Source organism: Cervus canadensis, chromosome 9 (assembly GCF_019320065.1).
Source record: "Cervus canadensis isolate Bull #8, Minnesota chromosome 9, ASM1932006v1, whole genome shotgun sequence".
Taxonomy (NCBI): domain Eukaryota; kingdom Metazoa; phylum Chordata; class Mammalia; order Artiodactyla; family Cervidae; genus Cervus; species Cervus canadensis.
This window is the reverse complement of record NC_057394.1, coordinates 16,395,945-16,412,027: the sequence shown is the minus strand read 5'-3', so window position 1 is coordinate 16,412,027 and position 16,083 is coordinate 16,395,945. Positions and strand designations below refer to the sequence as shown.

At 37.1% G+C, this 16,083-nt stretch overlaps 1 protein-coding gene across 1 annotated transcript in view; it reads left to right on the top strand.

Moving 5' to 3' along the window:
* Nucleotides 1-16,083, top strand: part of LOC122447238 (ATP-binding cassette sub-family C member 4-like) — a 146,828-nt gene that overhangs the window by 122,450 nt on the left and 8,295 nt on the right. Inside the window, exons 26-27 of the mRNA XM_043477774.1 lie at nucleotides 4,492-4,647; nucleotides 14,158-14,247. Of these exons, the coding sequence (XP_043333709.1) occupies nucleotides 4,492-4,647; nucleotides 14,158-14,247 (246 nt within the window). The remainder of the gene's footprint in view (nucleotides 1-4,491; nucleotides 4,648-14,157; nucleotides 14,248-16,083) is intronic.

The window sequence follows — 16,083 nt, the reverse complement described above, 5'->3', positions numbered from 1 at the left end:
AAGCAGATTCTTTACCACTGAGCCTCCAGGGAAGCATTCCAAGTGTCTTTAGATTGAAGGATGTAAGCTTATTGATACTGGTGACACTCTCCACAGGCAATTGGTAAAACCCTTTGGTTACCCAGAAAAGCCATTCAAACTATAGTTTTGATGACTGAACTGTAGGAATAGTCAGAGCCAGGGTTTCTTTGAGTTGCCTTTTTCTTTTGCGGTGCCTGTGGCCTTGCAACATGTGGGATCTTAGTTCTCCAGTCAGGGACTGGACCCACAACCCCTATAGTGGAAGCACAGAATCTTAACCACTGGACTGCCAGGGAAGTACCCCCCCACCTGCCTTTTTTTTTTTTTCTCCTCATTGGAGCTTGAAGTTCACAGTCCTGTGGTCATGAACAACCCTTGGTGCCCCTATACATCTCAGTCCATTTACTCAAAATCTACAAATGTTCCCATTTGCAAAGATGGATCAGTTTCATAGAGTTGATAACATGGGAACATTCATACAGCTTCACAGATAGAGTACTCACTTGTGTCCTAATGTGGGTTGATTTACATATAAGAACATCCAGAAATACAGGCATACCTCTTTTTCTGGGCTTCACAGATAATGCATTTTTTTTTCTTTTTTACAAATTGTACACTTATGGCAACACTGTGTCAAGCAAGTACATTGACACCATTTTTCCTACAGCATTTGCTAACTTCATGTCTCTGTGTCACATTTTGGTAATTCTCGCAATACTTCAAACCATTTCATTATCCTTATATTTGTTATTATGGGATCTGTGATCAGTGTTTTTTGATGTTAAAGGCTCAGATGATGGTTAGCATTCTTTTAGCAATAAAGTATTGAAAATTAAGGTGTGTACATCTTTTTTAATATAAAATACTATTGTACACTTAGTAGACTACAATATAGAACACATATAAATCTATTTGAACAGAGAAACAAAAAGTTCATATAACTTGCTTTATTTTTTTATATTCACATTGTTGAGGTTTTCTGGAACCAAATCTAAAATATATTTGAGGCCTGCCTGTACATAGAACACGTGAGTCACATAAGGACACACTATGACCTGCCTGTGTGCAGAGAATGGCCCATTTGTATTATATGGATTAGGGTTTAAAATAACATGCAAAATGTCCTGAGAAACCTGTATGTCGATCAAGAAGCAACAGATAGAACTGAACATGGAATAACAGACTGGTTCCAAATCGAGTACGTCACGGCTGTATATTGTCAACCTGCTTATTCAACTTATATGTTGAGTACTTCATGTGAAATGCTGGGCTGGATGAAGCTCAAGCTGGAATCAAGATTGCTAGGAGAAATATCAATAACCTCTTGCCTGGAAAATCCCATGGACTAAGGAGCCTCGTAGGCTACAGTCCATGGGGCCACAGATTTGGACACAACTGAGTGACTTCACTTCACTTCACTTCACTTCGCTTCATGCAGAGTACATCATGCAAAATGCTAGGCTGAATGAAACTCAAGCTGGAATCAAGATTTCTGGGAGAAATATCAATAACCTCAGATATGAGATGACACCACCCTAATGACAGAAAGCAAAGAGGAACTAAAGAGCCTTTTGATGAAAGTAAAAGAGGAGAGTGAAAAAGCTGGCTTAAGATTTAACATTCAATAAATGAAGATCGTGGCATCCAGTCCAATCACTTCATGGCAAATAGATGGGGAAACAATGGAAATAGTGATAGACTTAATTTTCTTGGGCTCAAGAATCACTGTGGTCAGTGACTGGAGCCATGAAATTAAAAGATGCTTACTCTTTAGAAGAAAAACTATGACAAACCTAGACAGCATATTAAAAAGCAGAGACATTACTTTGCCAACGAAAGTCCGTATAATCAATGCTATGGTTTTTCCAGTAGTCATGTGTGGATGTGAGAGTTGGACCATAAAGATGGCTGAGTGCTGAAGAATTGATACTTTAGAAGTGTGGTGCTGGGGAAGACACTTGAGAGTCCCTTGGACAGCAAGGAGATCAAACCAGTCAATCCTATAGGAAATCAACCCTGAATATTCATTGGAAAAACTTATGCTGAAGCTGAAGTTCCAATACTTTGGCTACCTGATGGGAAGACCTAATTCACTGGAAAAGACCCTGATGCTGGGAAAGATTGAGAGCAGGAGGAGAAGGGGTCGACAGAGGACGAGATGATTGGATGGTATCACTGACTCAGTGGATGTGAGTTTGAGCAAGCTCCAGGAGATGGTGAACAAGGAAGCCTGGTGTGCTGAAGTCAACGGGGTCACAAAGAGTTGGACATGATTGAGCAACTAAACAACAACAAAATATCTTATAGACATTGTATTATCTTTGTAAGATAATAAAATTAGCTAAACCCACTTTTCTTATGTTTAATCTCTATAAATATAAATGCCATGATTGATTTGACAGACTAAGTTGTGAAACTTTAGAGATATTCAAATCAGAAAAACGAAAAGTTCCAAGAATTCTGATTATATTGCATAGAAAGATTTAGTTGTTCTCTTTAAAGCTATGAGTTTTAAAATTTTACTGATTTACTGATCAAAAGCATTTCTTACACCCTCATCAATTCCGGATTCTAAATAGAGATGAAATTATCTCTTGGGAAGCTTCCTTCAGGGAATTTGTAGTTGAGCATCTCTGGTGGCTCAAACGGTAAGGTAAAGAATCAGCCTGCAAGGCAGGAGACCCGGGCTCCATCCCTGGGTTGGGAAGATCCCCTAGAGTAGGAAATGACAACCCACTGTACTGTTCTTGCCTTGAGAATTCCATGGACAGAGGAGCCTGGCAAGCTACATTCCATGGGGTTGGGTTGCAAATAGTCAGACAAAACTGAGTGACTAATACTTTCTTTCACATTCAAACTCATTGATAAAAAAAAGGCCAGTTTCTGCATACACACATACATACATATGTGAATGCAGTGTTATTCCTTACCAGCATTTAACCTGCATTGCATAGATTCTTTAATCTAATTGTTAGTCACTTAATTTCTCTCTGCTTTGGTTTTAATAAAAAGACTGACACCAGACATATATTTTTCCAAGGTTCAAATGTAAGTATTAATTTGTTAATAAAATGCCTTTTGTACTCTCCAATGAAAGATCCCATGTAAATCGCAAATTTTGTCTGTGTTGTTGTTCATCTCATTATGTGCATTTTGTCTATTGGCCTCTGTCTTTTAAGGTTCTGCATTTTATACTTTAAGATGTTTCAAGATAGAATATAATTAAGATATTTAATGATATTAATTAAATAATTGATTATTTAGAGAATAATTCCTCTTAAATAACAGATCCCTGAGAAAGTGAGTACTTCTTTGTATATAATAATTTTGACTTGTTGACATCTCTGTAAAGTTACCCATGTGATTCTCAAGGTGAAATTACCTAGGCAGCAGGAATAAAGCTAATATAAAAACTGACTTCTTATGCACCACTTAGGAGACTGCTGGTTTTTCACTGCCAGCAGATTTTTTTTAAGTCATCTTGCTTTATTTATGAATGTTAGTTACACACATATATACACATGTATATATACACACCACACACACATACGTGTCTCCCCCTTTAACGTATCACATAATGGATACTATGTGATAATCACAGAAAACAATTTTCTGCATATTAAGCATTCCTTCAGGGAAACCTGAGTAAAACAGCATGAAATTTTAAGAAGGCATAAAAATCACTCAAGTTTATATTATAAACTTGGGTTGATGGTGGCCTTAACCAGGGACATTTGTGAATATCTGCCATTTTTGGTTGCTAAAATTTGGGGGTTGCATCTGGTATCTAGTGGGTACAGTTCATGGCTACTGTTAAACATTTTACGATATACATGACAGTCCCCTGACCCCCCAACAATGAGTTATCTGATCCAAAATGTCACCAAGACCATGCTTGAGAAACTATAGGCTACTCTTTATACATAATTCAGTTCAGTTCGGTCACAGTCGTGTCCGACTCTTTGCGACTCCATGAACTGCAGCATGCCAAGCCTCCCTGTCCATTACCAACTCCCAAGTCTACCCAAACTCATGTCCATTGAGTCAGTGATGCCATTCAACCATCTCATCCTCTGTCATCCCCTTCTCCTCCCGCCCTCAATCTTTCCCAGCATCAGGGTCTTTTCAAAATAGTCAGCTCTTCACATCAGATGGCCAAAATATTGGAGTTTCAGCTTCAACATCAGTCCTTCCAATGAACACCCAGGACTGATCTCCTTTAGGATGGACTGGTTGGATCTCCTTGCAGTCCAAGGGACTCTCAAGGGTCTTCTCCCACACTGCAGTTCAAAAGCATCAATTCTTTGGCGCTCAGCTTTCTTTATAGTCCAACTCTCACATCCATACATGACTACTGGAAAAGCCATAGCATTGACTACGAGATCTTTGAAAATTCATCTTCAACAACCAGGGTTTCTCCTAGGTTTGTTGCATCCTGCTAATTCTTAATCATCCTTGGTCTCTTTACAGCGTGGCATTGTGGGAAGAACAGGAGCTGGAAAAAGTTCCCTCGTCGCTGCCCTTTTTAGATTTTCAGAACCTGAAGGTAGCATTCAGATTGATGGAATCCTGACAACCAATATTGGACTTCATGATTTAAGGAAAAAAATGTCAGTTGCACCACAGGTATGCATATCAGAGCATTCTCACATGTTCTTTTTATAAAGTATCTCAGTTTAATTGCTTTTAATTTGATTTTTTCTTTCAAATTATGTGAAAGGATTGATCCCTTTTTCCCCAACAGAGCACATTTTTAGCATCAAGTATTTTCAACAGACATTTTCATCGGATACCATGTTTTGTTTCTTTGTTCTTTCATTAGTTTTGTGTGCATGTGATTTAATAACTTACTGAGATAGATTTCTGAACTCAATCTCCCTCAGTTGCCACAATTTTAACCACTGATAACCACATAATTCTGAGAACAAAAGGATAAATGGCTTGTTTAGTGCTGGAGAGGTTCCCTTAGGCAAATATGACTTTTAAGTGTCTTATAGATTGAATTTTGCTGTGGGAAATGAGGACATCTTTTCAAAGGTGATTATCCCCTTGGACTTCCTGTGAAACTGTAGAGCTTTGAGAATTACAGGCTATATAGAAGCTTTGGGGAGACTTTAACAATTAATTCATTAGTAAATAATTTTCACCAGGGAGGCAGTACAGAATAGTGAGGTAGAGCAGAGGACTCAGAATTCTGTTTCTGTGTACCTCACTTTTCTCTTACAAGGTAACTAGCAGTACCAAACCGTTGAGCTGTTGTGAGGACAAAATAGGTCACTAAGTGTGAAGTGCTTCACATAGACCCAGTTGTGACTGCTGTGATGGTTGGGCATTGAATTGGCCATCTTATCATGGACTCTGATTCTGTTTTATTTTCTTCTGTATCTTAAAGAAGTACAACTTTCAGGGTGTGTTTTGGAGACTGGTTTATATGCACAGTAGATACTCCTCTGATTCCTTGTGGTTAATTCACTCAACATAATTCCATGAATATTTACTGAGAAATTACTATCCTCCAGGTATATAGCCAAGGACAACCTAGATCCTGTGTCTTCATCTTCCATCCAGCCCTGTGCTTTGAAAGACTTACTGATTTCTTAAAATAGAATTTGATTTTTTCTTGATATACTCAATAATCATCTGCCCATCAAAGGAAGCTCAGAAAAATATCCTCTTGAGATGAAAAACAGAGAGGAGATGAGATAAAATGAGCCAGGCAATTGTGCTTCCTGAAATGTGGCTGTAATATGTCCTGAAATACCTGTTTATTAGAAAGCATATAGAACATGGCACCCAAACGGAAGGAGAACGTGAGCTTGGGTATAGCTGTTGCTACCTACCCAGGGCCTCTAAAATACCTGGAATTACTCTAGGTACTTTTGAAACCAAGATAGTCTTTTCAGACAATAGCAAAATGTCACCTCACAACCCTTAATATGTCTGCTGTCAAAGAAAAGAGAGAAAGAGAATGGCAAGTGTTGGCAAGGATGTAGAGAAATTAGAAACCTTATTCACTGCTTGTAGGGATGTAAGATAGTGCAGCCACAATGGAAATCAAGTTGGTGTTTGCTCAGAAAAGTTAAAGATAGAATTGTCATGTGACCTAGCAATTCTACTTTAGAGTATAAACCCAAAAGAACTGGAAGAAAGGTCTTAAAGAGATACATTTACATGCATGTTATAACAGCATTATCCTCAACAGCAAAAAGGTGGAGGCACCCAAGACTCCACTGACAGATGAATCAATAAAGTGTGGTACGTATACATATAGTGGAATATTATTCAGCCTTAAAAAATAAGAAAATTCTCACACATGCTACAACACAGATGAACCTTGAGGAAATTAAACTAAGTGGAATAAACCAGTCACAAAGGATGAATACTGTATGATTCTACTAATAGGAGGTACCTAGAGTACTAAATTCATGGATACAGGATGTAGAATGGTGGGTGCCAGGAGATGCTGAGAGGGGGGAATTGTTGTTTAATGGGTACAGAGTTTCAGTTCTGCAAGATGAAAGGAGATCTGTGACTGGAAGGTGGTGATGGTTGTACAACAGTGTGAATGTATTTAATACCACGGAACTATACACTTAAAGGTGGTTAAGCTAGTAAATTTTATGTGCATTTTACTACAATTCAAACAATTTTTATTTGAAGGTGTCCCATTCAGGAAAAATGGGAAGAAATTTTTAGCACATTCAGTTCCCATATTTAAAAATTTCCTCTGGCTGCCAGATCTATGACTTGTGGTTATGGTAGAAAATAAATGAGTTTAGATTCCCAAGTTTTATGTTTCGATGGCACTCATCTCTGAAATGGCCAAGTGAGATTAGTTAACAGAAATAAAGGGCATGTCTGTAAAGTCGCTGAATGCAAGGCTTTAGAAACATGGCTTACATTATGTTTAATGCTTCTCAATAGGAAAAGGTTGTATGCTTGTGTACATAACATAACTCTATAAATAAATAACATTAGATTATTCTTGGCTCTGATGATAATGTTTGGAAGTACATCTGAGCAAAGACCCAGCAAACCTTTGCATCAACATGTTTTGGTTCTATCCTGTTGGTTTCCACCCTACCTTTGAATATGCTATATGTACACATTCCAGACGGTGTGCTTATAAAATAGTACTAAGCTTTGTATCTATGTAGATTCCACTTTATTTGCCTTTGTCTCCAAGGTGCAATATTGGTTGATCAAAGAGAGAGAACCTGGATAGAACCTGCAATGTGTAAACGGTCCCAGGAAACCACTCAGGAGGCAGACAGGGATAGAATGTTTAAGAATGTAGATTAAGTGTCAACGTGACCCATAGTTTGTTTTTTTGTTTTGTTTTGTTTTGTTTTTAGAACATCCTACATCTGAAATTCTTTTTTTTTTCTTGTTTTTGTTTTCTTTTTTCTTTTTTTTCTTTTTTTTTCCATTTATTTTTATTAGTTGGAGGCTAATTACTTTACAATATTGTAGTGGTTTTTGCCATACATTGACATGAATCAGCCATGGATTTACACCGAGGAAACTACATCTGAAAGAGACACATGCAACCCAATGTTCATTGCAGCACTGTTTATAATAGCCAGGACACGGAAGCAACCTAGATGTCCATCAGCAGATGAATGGATAAGGAAGCTGTGGTACATATACACCATGGACTATTACTCAGCCATTAAAAAGAATTCATTTGAGTCAGTTCTAATGAGATGGATGAAACTGGAACCCATTATACAGAGTGAAGTAAGCCAGAAAGATGAAGATCAATATAGTATAGTAATGCATATATATGGAATTTAGACCCATAGTTTTATTCCTGCTCTGCTTCATAAAACTGTGGGGCCTTGAGGACATCACTCAGCTTCCAAACTTCAGTGCCCTTGTCCTTAAACTGGGTCTGGTAATCATTGTCACAGATTTGCTCTGAAGATGTAACTGGGTGAGAAAATGTTTGTGCCCATGTCTGGTTCTTAGGAAAGCTCAGTCAATAAGAATTATTCTTATTCTTAAGGATCGGGGCACAGGCCTTTGGGTATTATTTCTGCTTAAGTAAAAAGACTAACACCTTCTGGAGTGACTTTACTCTTTAATTTCTGCTTATGTGTTCATAGTCCTTGGTGATTTTCTTTATACTTATTGTTACAATATAACTAAGTTGTTGTTATAAATAGTAAAGCAAAAAAATAAAAACAAAAGAAACAATAGCAATTTTGGGGAAAAGTGTAACAGAGAAATGTATCTAACATTTTTCACCAAAAGCAAGAAGACAGACTAGCATTTTTTTGTACTTTGATTTCTGGCTCCCTTCCCACCAGTTTCTTTCCTGACTGTCACCTTGTACATACTGGTACTTACTTACTTATACACCAAAACCTCTAGCTTTCTCAGCCTGCCCCACACTCTTTCCTTTCCTTGAGGACAGAGCCTATATTTCTCATGTCTGTCACTCTAGTGCTTGTTACAATCCCTGGAAAGTTACATGAGTATTGATAATTCCTAACGTTTCTGGAATAACTAACACATCTTAGCCACTTATCCTACCATTTCCTGCTTAATCCTCACAATTCTTGTGTTATCCTTACCTAACAGCTTTAAAAACTGAGTCACAGGGAGCTTATCCCACTTATTAAGTAAGGGACATTGTCAGGATTCAATTTCTGTGTGTCTATTTTTTTAAATTGAAGCATAGTTGATTCACATTGTTTCAATAGTATAGCAAAGAGGTTCAGTTATATACATTTTTATATATAAAATTTTATATAAATATTTATATATACATTATATATTTATATATATATATATATATATTTATTTATTTATTTATTTATTTCAGATCCTTTGACCATAGGTTATCTAGGATATTACATAGAGTTCCCTGGTTTATAAATAGATCCTTTTTATCTTGTATATAGTAGTGTGTATCTATTACTACCAGATTTCTAACTTATACCTCCTTATCTCTTTTCTCTTTGGTAGCCACTATTTGTTTTTTATGTCTGTGAGTCTATTTCTGGGTTGTAAATAAGTTCATTTCTATCATTTTTTAAGATTCCATATATAAGTGATCTCATATGATGTTTGTCTTTCTCTGTCTGACTGATTCACTTAGTCTGACAACCTCTGGGTCCCAATCCTTGTTGCTGTGAGTGGCATTATTTCATTCTTTTTTATGGTTGATAATATTCCATTGTGTGTGTGTGCATGTGTCTCCACATCTTCTTTATCCATTCATCTGTCTATGGACTTGTCTTGGCTCTCGTTAAGCAGTTCTGCTGTGAACATTCGGGTGCAGGTATCTTTTTGAATAAGGGCTTTTGTCTTTTCCAGATATATGCTGAGGAATGGAGTTGTTGGATCATATGGGAACCCTTTTTCTGCTTTTTAAGGAACCTCCACATTTGTTTTCTATAATAGCTGCACCAGTTTACATTCCCACCAAAACTGTAGGAAGGTACCCTTTTTTTCACACCCTCTCCAGCATTTATTATTTGTTGACTTTTTAATGATGGCCATTCTGACCAGTGTGAAGTCATACCTCATTGTATTTTTGATCTGCATTTCTCTAATAATTAGTGATGTTGAGTATTTTTTTCATATGCCTTTTGACCATCTGTATTTTTCTTTGGAGAAATGTCTATTTAGGTCTTTGGCCCATATTTTGATTGGGTCTGTGTCTTTGATATTGAGCTATATAAGCTGTTGTATATACAGAAGTCTCTTGCATTTATATAGACTAAAAACAAAGTATCAGAAAGAGAAATTAGGGAAACAATCTCATTGGCCTTCATGAAAAAACAATGCTAGGAATAACTAGGAATAAACCTACCTAAGAAGGCAAAAGACCTGTAGTCCAAAAACTATAAGATGCTGATGAAAGAAATTAAAGACAATACAGATGAAAAGATATACTGTGTTCTTAGATTGAAAGAATCAATATTGTTAAAAATGACTGTACTATCCAAGGCAATTTACAGATTCAGTGCTGCTGCTGCTGCTAAGTCACGTCAGTCGTGTCCAGCTCTGTGTGACCCCATAGACGGCAGCCCACCAGGCTCCCATCCCTGGGATTCTCCAGGCAAGAATACTGGAGTGGGCTGCCATTTCCTTCTCCAGTGCATGAAAGTGAAAAGTGAAAGTGAAGTCTCTCAGTTGTGCCCGACTCTTTGAAACCCCATGGACTGTAGCCTACCAGGCTCCTCTGTCAATGGGACTTTCCAGGCAAGAGTACTGGAGTGGGGTGCCATTGCCTTCTCCACAGATTCAGTGCAATCTCTATCAAATTACCAATGCCATTTTTCACAGGACTAGAACAAAAAAAAAAAAACCATTTTTTTAAACTTTATATAGAAACAAGAAAGACCTCAAATAGCCAAAACCATCTTGAGAAAGAAGAACACAGCTGAAGGAATCACAGCCCTTGATTTCAGGCTATACTACAGAGACACAGTAATGAAAAATTATGTTACTGTCACAGAAACCACACACATAGATTAATGGAACATGATAAAAAACCCAAATAGAAACCCATGCACTTATGGTCAATTAATCAAAGACAAAAGATGTAAGATATGTAATGGATAAAAGACAGTCTCTTCAATAAATAGTGCTGGGAAATCTGGAAAACTATATGTAAAATAATGAAATTAGAACATTCTCTAATACCATTGACAAAAATAAAGTCAAAATAAATTAAAGACCTTAAGATCTGTAAGACAAAATCCTAGAGGAAAGCATTGAATACTCTTTGACATTAAGTACAGCAATATGTTATTGGATCTGTCCCCTAAAGTCATGGAAACAAAAGCAAAAATGAAAGGGACCTAGTTGAACTTAAAAAAATTTGCAGTACAAAGGAAACCATAAATAAAACTGTAAAGACAGTCTATGGAATGGAAGAAAATATTTGCAAATGTTTCTACCAACAAGGTATTAATCTCCAAAATATACTAACAGGATTCAAATTTAAAGAGATTCCCAGCTCCACAGCCTGGGCAGCAAGTTACTCTGCTTGTGACTTCAAGTGGCTGTTGAGTGTGGTCCATGTACAACTGATTTGTATCATGATTGATATGCCTACATGTGCATACACACACACACACACACACACACACACACACACAGGAACAAAAATGTCACAGTAGCATTCCTTTTACTCTGTGCTCTGATATTTTCTGTGATACCAGTTCTATTCTAGTTCATGTAAATGACAAAATGATGGTCACGAGGCACAAAATTGATTTCATGATCCACTGGTTACATCTGCAGTTTGACAAACACTGCCCCTCAGTGTCCCCTTCTTGGGCTGGGCTCCTGGTTCATGTTAGCATCACACCAGGAGCTTCACTGTTACTCCAGATTCTCAGAGTAGCCCTACAAGGCTAACCCCAGTTTCCAGTAAGTCTTGGGAATGTTAATAATTTATCCTGAGTCTAATAACTAATGAGCAGTAAAATCAAAACTGAGAATTGTCTGACTCCAAATTTATTTTTTTCAATAAATGTTAGTTGAACTGAATGATGTTCTTATCAGATATTTTCCTGAATTTTTCCTACCATCACACTCAAAAGGGTTCCCCAAACCATAACAAAAGTGAATACATATGGAGCAAAGCCAGAAAATACTACTTCTACTGCCCTGTCATTTATTTGGAGAGCATCAGTTTTGAAATGAGTTTATTTATTTATGTGTCTTGGGCTAATAAGTATCAGGAGAACATACTCAAAATCTTATCTTTTCCCAACCAAGAGCTCTTTGTCTTTACAATGTCTTGCTGGCTCAGAGGTGAAGAAAGTCTGTTGGTTTGGTTACTTGAAGTTAACTTGTCTAAGTGCAGAAAACTTAAATCTCTCTTCCCTCCAAATGAGTAGGAAGCAGTGATGCTTGTGTCTCAGCACCCTAATTTGGGGAACCTGGGAAGCTGAGAGCAGACTCTGCAGAAGGGGAGCCCAGTGCTGTTTCTTTGAGTTGCCCCACTCGAGTGAGCCACTCAAATAATAAACTCGCATCAGCTTCTCTGGCTGCCTGCTCCCTGTGATCCTTGGAGCAGCAGCGAGCTTCTGGGGTCCTTTCTCTCTCTCTCCCAGGCTCATCCCACCATCCTGTTGACCCCACATGAACAGATCAGAACTGGGGGAGATGGGATAGCAGCAAGGACCTGGGTAGGAACCAGAGACAGGGGAGTCACGGATAGACCATCAGTCCTGGGGGGAATTTTCAAAGACGAATACTGTGTTTCTAAGAAGGTACTCCTCCATTTGTGTTCAAAATTTCAGAAATAAGCAAAAAGGAAAGCTCTCCCTAAGTAATTTCCTTGAACAGAACAGGGAGCTGAAATATGTTCATCGTTTGTGCTGAGGATCTGAAGTACTTAAGTATGTTTCCCAGAAAGAAGAGTGACTGAGATTATATTCAGGGAGCAGCTGCTTATCTGAAAGGATCTGGAAAATGAAGTGAAGATGGAGAAAAGAGGAATATTGGGGAGCAGCCTCCCCTTGCCTGGCCACATCATCTGTTTTAACATCATGGAAACAGCTAAAGGAGGAGAAATTGCCCGCATGTTGGAATCTTAGGGTTGATAATTACAAAGAGTAAAAAAGTTTTATGAAAATCTGAAGTAGAATGATGGTTATTCCTCTAACAAGGAACTCTTACCATTGCACAGATTGTAGTTTAGTCTTTGTTCTTAAATTCAGTAGTTTTAAGGGAGACCTTAAATTTGGGTCTCAGATTTTTCACTTAATTCAGTAATCATTTTGAAATGTATGACCAATTATTTCAGTGCTCTGGAGACATATTGGCCACTTAATTAACTTTGTACAAATAAAGCTCCTTTTATAATGTCTTTTTAATTTTGGATTTTGTTTAGGGATACACATTTTTTGGTGGCACACCCTGAGTCTTCTGCATTCATTTGTCTCTCACCAGACTTAAAACAGAGACAATATTGAAAGAAGATACAGGAGGCTGTCTGAGTGTCATTCTTATTCATGACTAAGGAAAATAAGTGTCTGTCTTCTTCATCTTTCTTCTCAGGCTTTCATGAAGTGAGGAGGAAAGTCAGCCCCAAGACCAGGCAGGGTTTTGAGGCTGGTGATTCCGAGCAGTTCTGGACACCTGTGGAAGAGTCAGGTCTCCTCTTGTTCCCTCACGTGTGCATCCCCTTGTTCTGCCCCCTTCACTGAAAGGAGCCAATTGGGCTCTTCTCCTCTGCTCATATTCTGTGACCTGGCTTACTAGAGCCTTCCAGAAGAAAATGTAAATGGTCTACATGAGCTTATGTACAAGATTCTCTCTTGAAACTTGGAAGGATGCATATATTTCTAGGGTAATTTACTTGTGGCTCCTCCAAAAGTAGAACGGGAAAAAGTTATTCAAATAATTTTATTATGACCCAGGTCATAATGGGTTTCAGGTCATCCTGACCTTGCAGTTAGTAACGAGGTTCTGTGAGGCAGGTCATCCTGACGCACAGGTGAGAGAACGTGGGGATCAGGTTGATGCAGAATCCAAGGAGATCTCTCCATAGACAGAAGTACTGCAGACCCTAGGAGCTGACTTCTCTTTGTATGTGTGGGGATGTTCCTTTCACACAAATGGAGAGATTCCATATCCTAGAAGACTGACCAGTGGAGAAAAGAGCCTTATTTATTCTTCAGTGCCGGTGTGTAAATATTTAATGGTTTTGCTTTGAGGCACAAACCTCAACTAATCATCCTATTGATAATTCCCAGTCACACTGTGATTGACAATTAATTTATGTAGATCTTGATGTAAAGTTTCTCGAGTAATTATATCCTCAGTTTGCATGTGTGTGCTTAAGCCAATATTCCCAGGAAGGCATTTTTTTAAAAAATCAAATCCTCCTTTCTCTTCTTCAGGTTTTTTCTTAAGATATAAAACTTCTTCAACACTTTCTTCTTCCGTTAATTTTCAATAGTCTGGAGGATATTTTGTCGCACACTTTGTACATGGAAAATTATAGATATAGAAAACATTATAGATAATGTTTTCTAAAGATACATTTGCAACTTTATTATAAATAATTACAGTGAATTTTTATATTTTAATTCTGTTCTATAAGCATTGGGATATAATGAAAAGAGGTTAAGGTAATAACATTCACTATTTTGGGATATTTAGGAACCTGTTTTATTCACTGGAACAATGAGGAACAATCTGGATCCTTTAAATGAACATACAGATGAGGAACTGTGGAATGCCTTAGAAGAGGTAATTTATTAATATTAAATGTTATTAACTTGTTAACATCAGTATCCATGTGTGTAAAAGTGTACATTTAGAGCATCATGGGTAATTAAGAGGAGCTTAACAGTTTAATGGACTTTGTTTACCTCCTACAGGAACATTGATGACATGTGTGCACTTAAAATGTTTGTTAATTGATGATGATGAAAACCAACAACATAATGTGATGTTTCCATTTTAGCTTTTTCCTTAAAACCCTGAACGACAACACATTATCTCATCCTTAGCAGAACACTAAATTAGATGTTAAAGCTGTGGGATCAAATTCTACTAGTGATCTAGTGATATAATTACCCTAATTACTCTCCAGTGTTCATATTATTCCTCTGGTCTTAGGGAACATCTATTAAGTGGAGACAAGATTCATTTTTCATTATTAACTGAAAGATGTGAATGAGATCAGACCAATAAAATGAGGAAGTTTCATAGTAAAGTGTTTATAAAAGTATATTATAGAGTTGGAATGTGAAGAGACAGAAGACAGAGATTCGTGCAGTCATGTCTGACTCTTTGCAACTCCACAGACTGTAGCCTGCCAGGCTTCTCTTCCTTGCCATGTGGGATCTTCATGGACCAGGGATGAAACCCATGTCTTCTACATTGGCAGGTAGATAGATTCTTATCCACTGAACCACCAGGGAAGTCCCAAGCCTCTAATTTATTGTTTTAAAATTTTCAAATCACAGGAACATGGAAGGAATAGTATGATGAACACATACACATCTTCACTGGATTCATCAGGTGTTAGTGTCTTCCTGTATTTTCTCCATCTCTTCTATAATCTATATTTGGCTGAAATATTTATAAGTTGTAGAAATGTTTATTAAAAATTGGATTTCAACTTTAAATACATAAATGTACACCTTGAAAGAACAAGGACATTCCCTTATATGTTCTAACACAGTTATCTCAATCAGTAAATTTAATAGTAACATTATACTATTATCTAGTATGTTTTCAGATTCTCTAGCCATAACTCCTAATTATTATTGTCTCTGCTTCTGTTGTCCTTCTTTCCCATTTTAATAATTATAACTTGATTTTATCATTACATTACAGAAGGCCTTCATATTCATATATTCTCATAACCATCCCTGATTTATAAATGAAGACAGAGTCACAGGAAATAATATTTTTTGAAAAATATTTCCCCTCACAACCCTTTTTCCTCATGAAGCAGATATGGACAAACTCGAAGAAATATAAAATAAAATTAGTGACAAGATGTCATCCAAGTCAGAGGCAAGTGTGAGTCAGGATGTCAGTCTTAAGCACATCCAACCACTTGCACCACAATCCAAATCTTACCCTTTAGATTTTGTGTACTTTTCATGCTAACACTACCTACTAATGCCATATTTAATCCTAACTCAGAATTCCCCTTTCATGGGATTGGACTCCATCAGGAACACAATTCAGGTTCACAAGTATAAATGTCCTCTGGCATTTAGGATACCTGAAAAATGAAAGAATGAAAACACTGCTCACTCACCCTTGGTGTGTTGTTATCTGACATTATAATGTGTCAGACAACGTATCAGCCATCACTCATCAGTCTGTTGGTCTCTTAATTTGAAGTTTATTTCTTTTTTGTTCTTCATTTTCAAGTATAGCCTGAGTTTTGTTCTTGCTCTATAATACTTTTCCAAAATAAGTATTTATTGAACTGATCCCTACCACCAAATGTACTTTTAGATTATCTTTGTTAAAAGTTTGTTTCAGATTATCTCAGTTAAATGTCTTTTTCTAAACTTTTGAGTACATTTTTACAAAGATAGATTAATACAAATATCATCTATA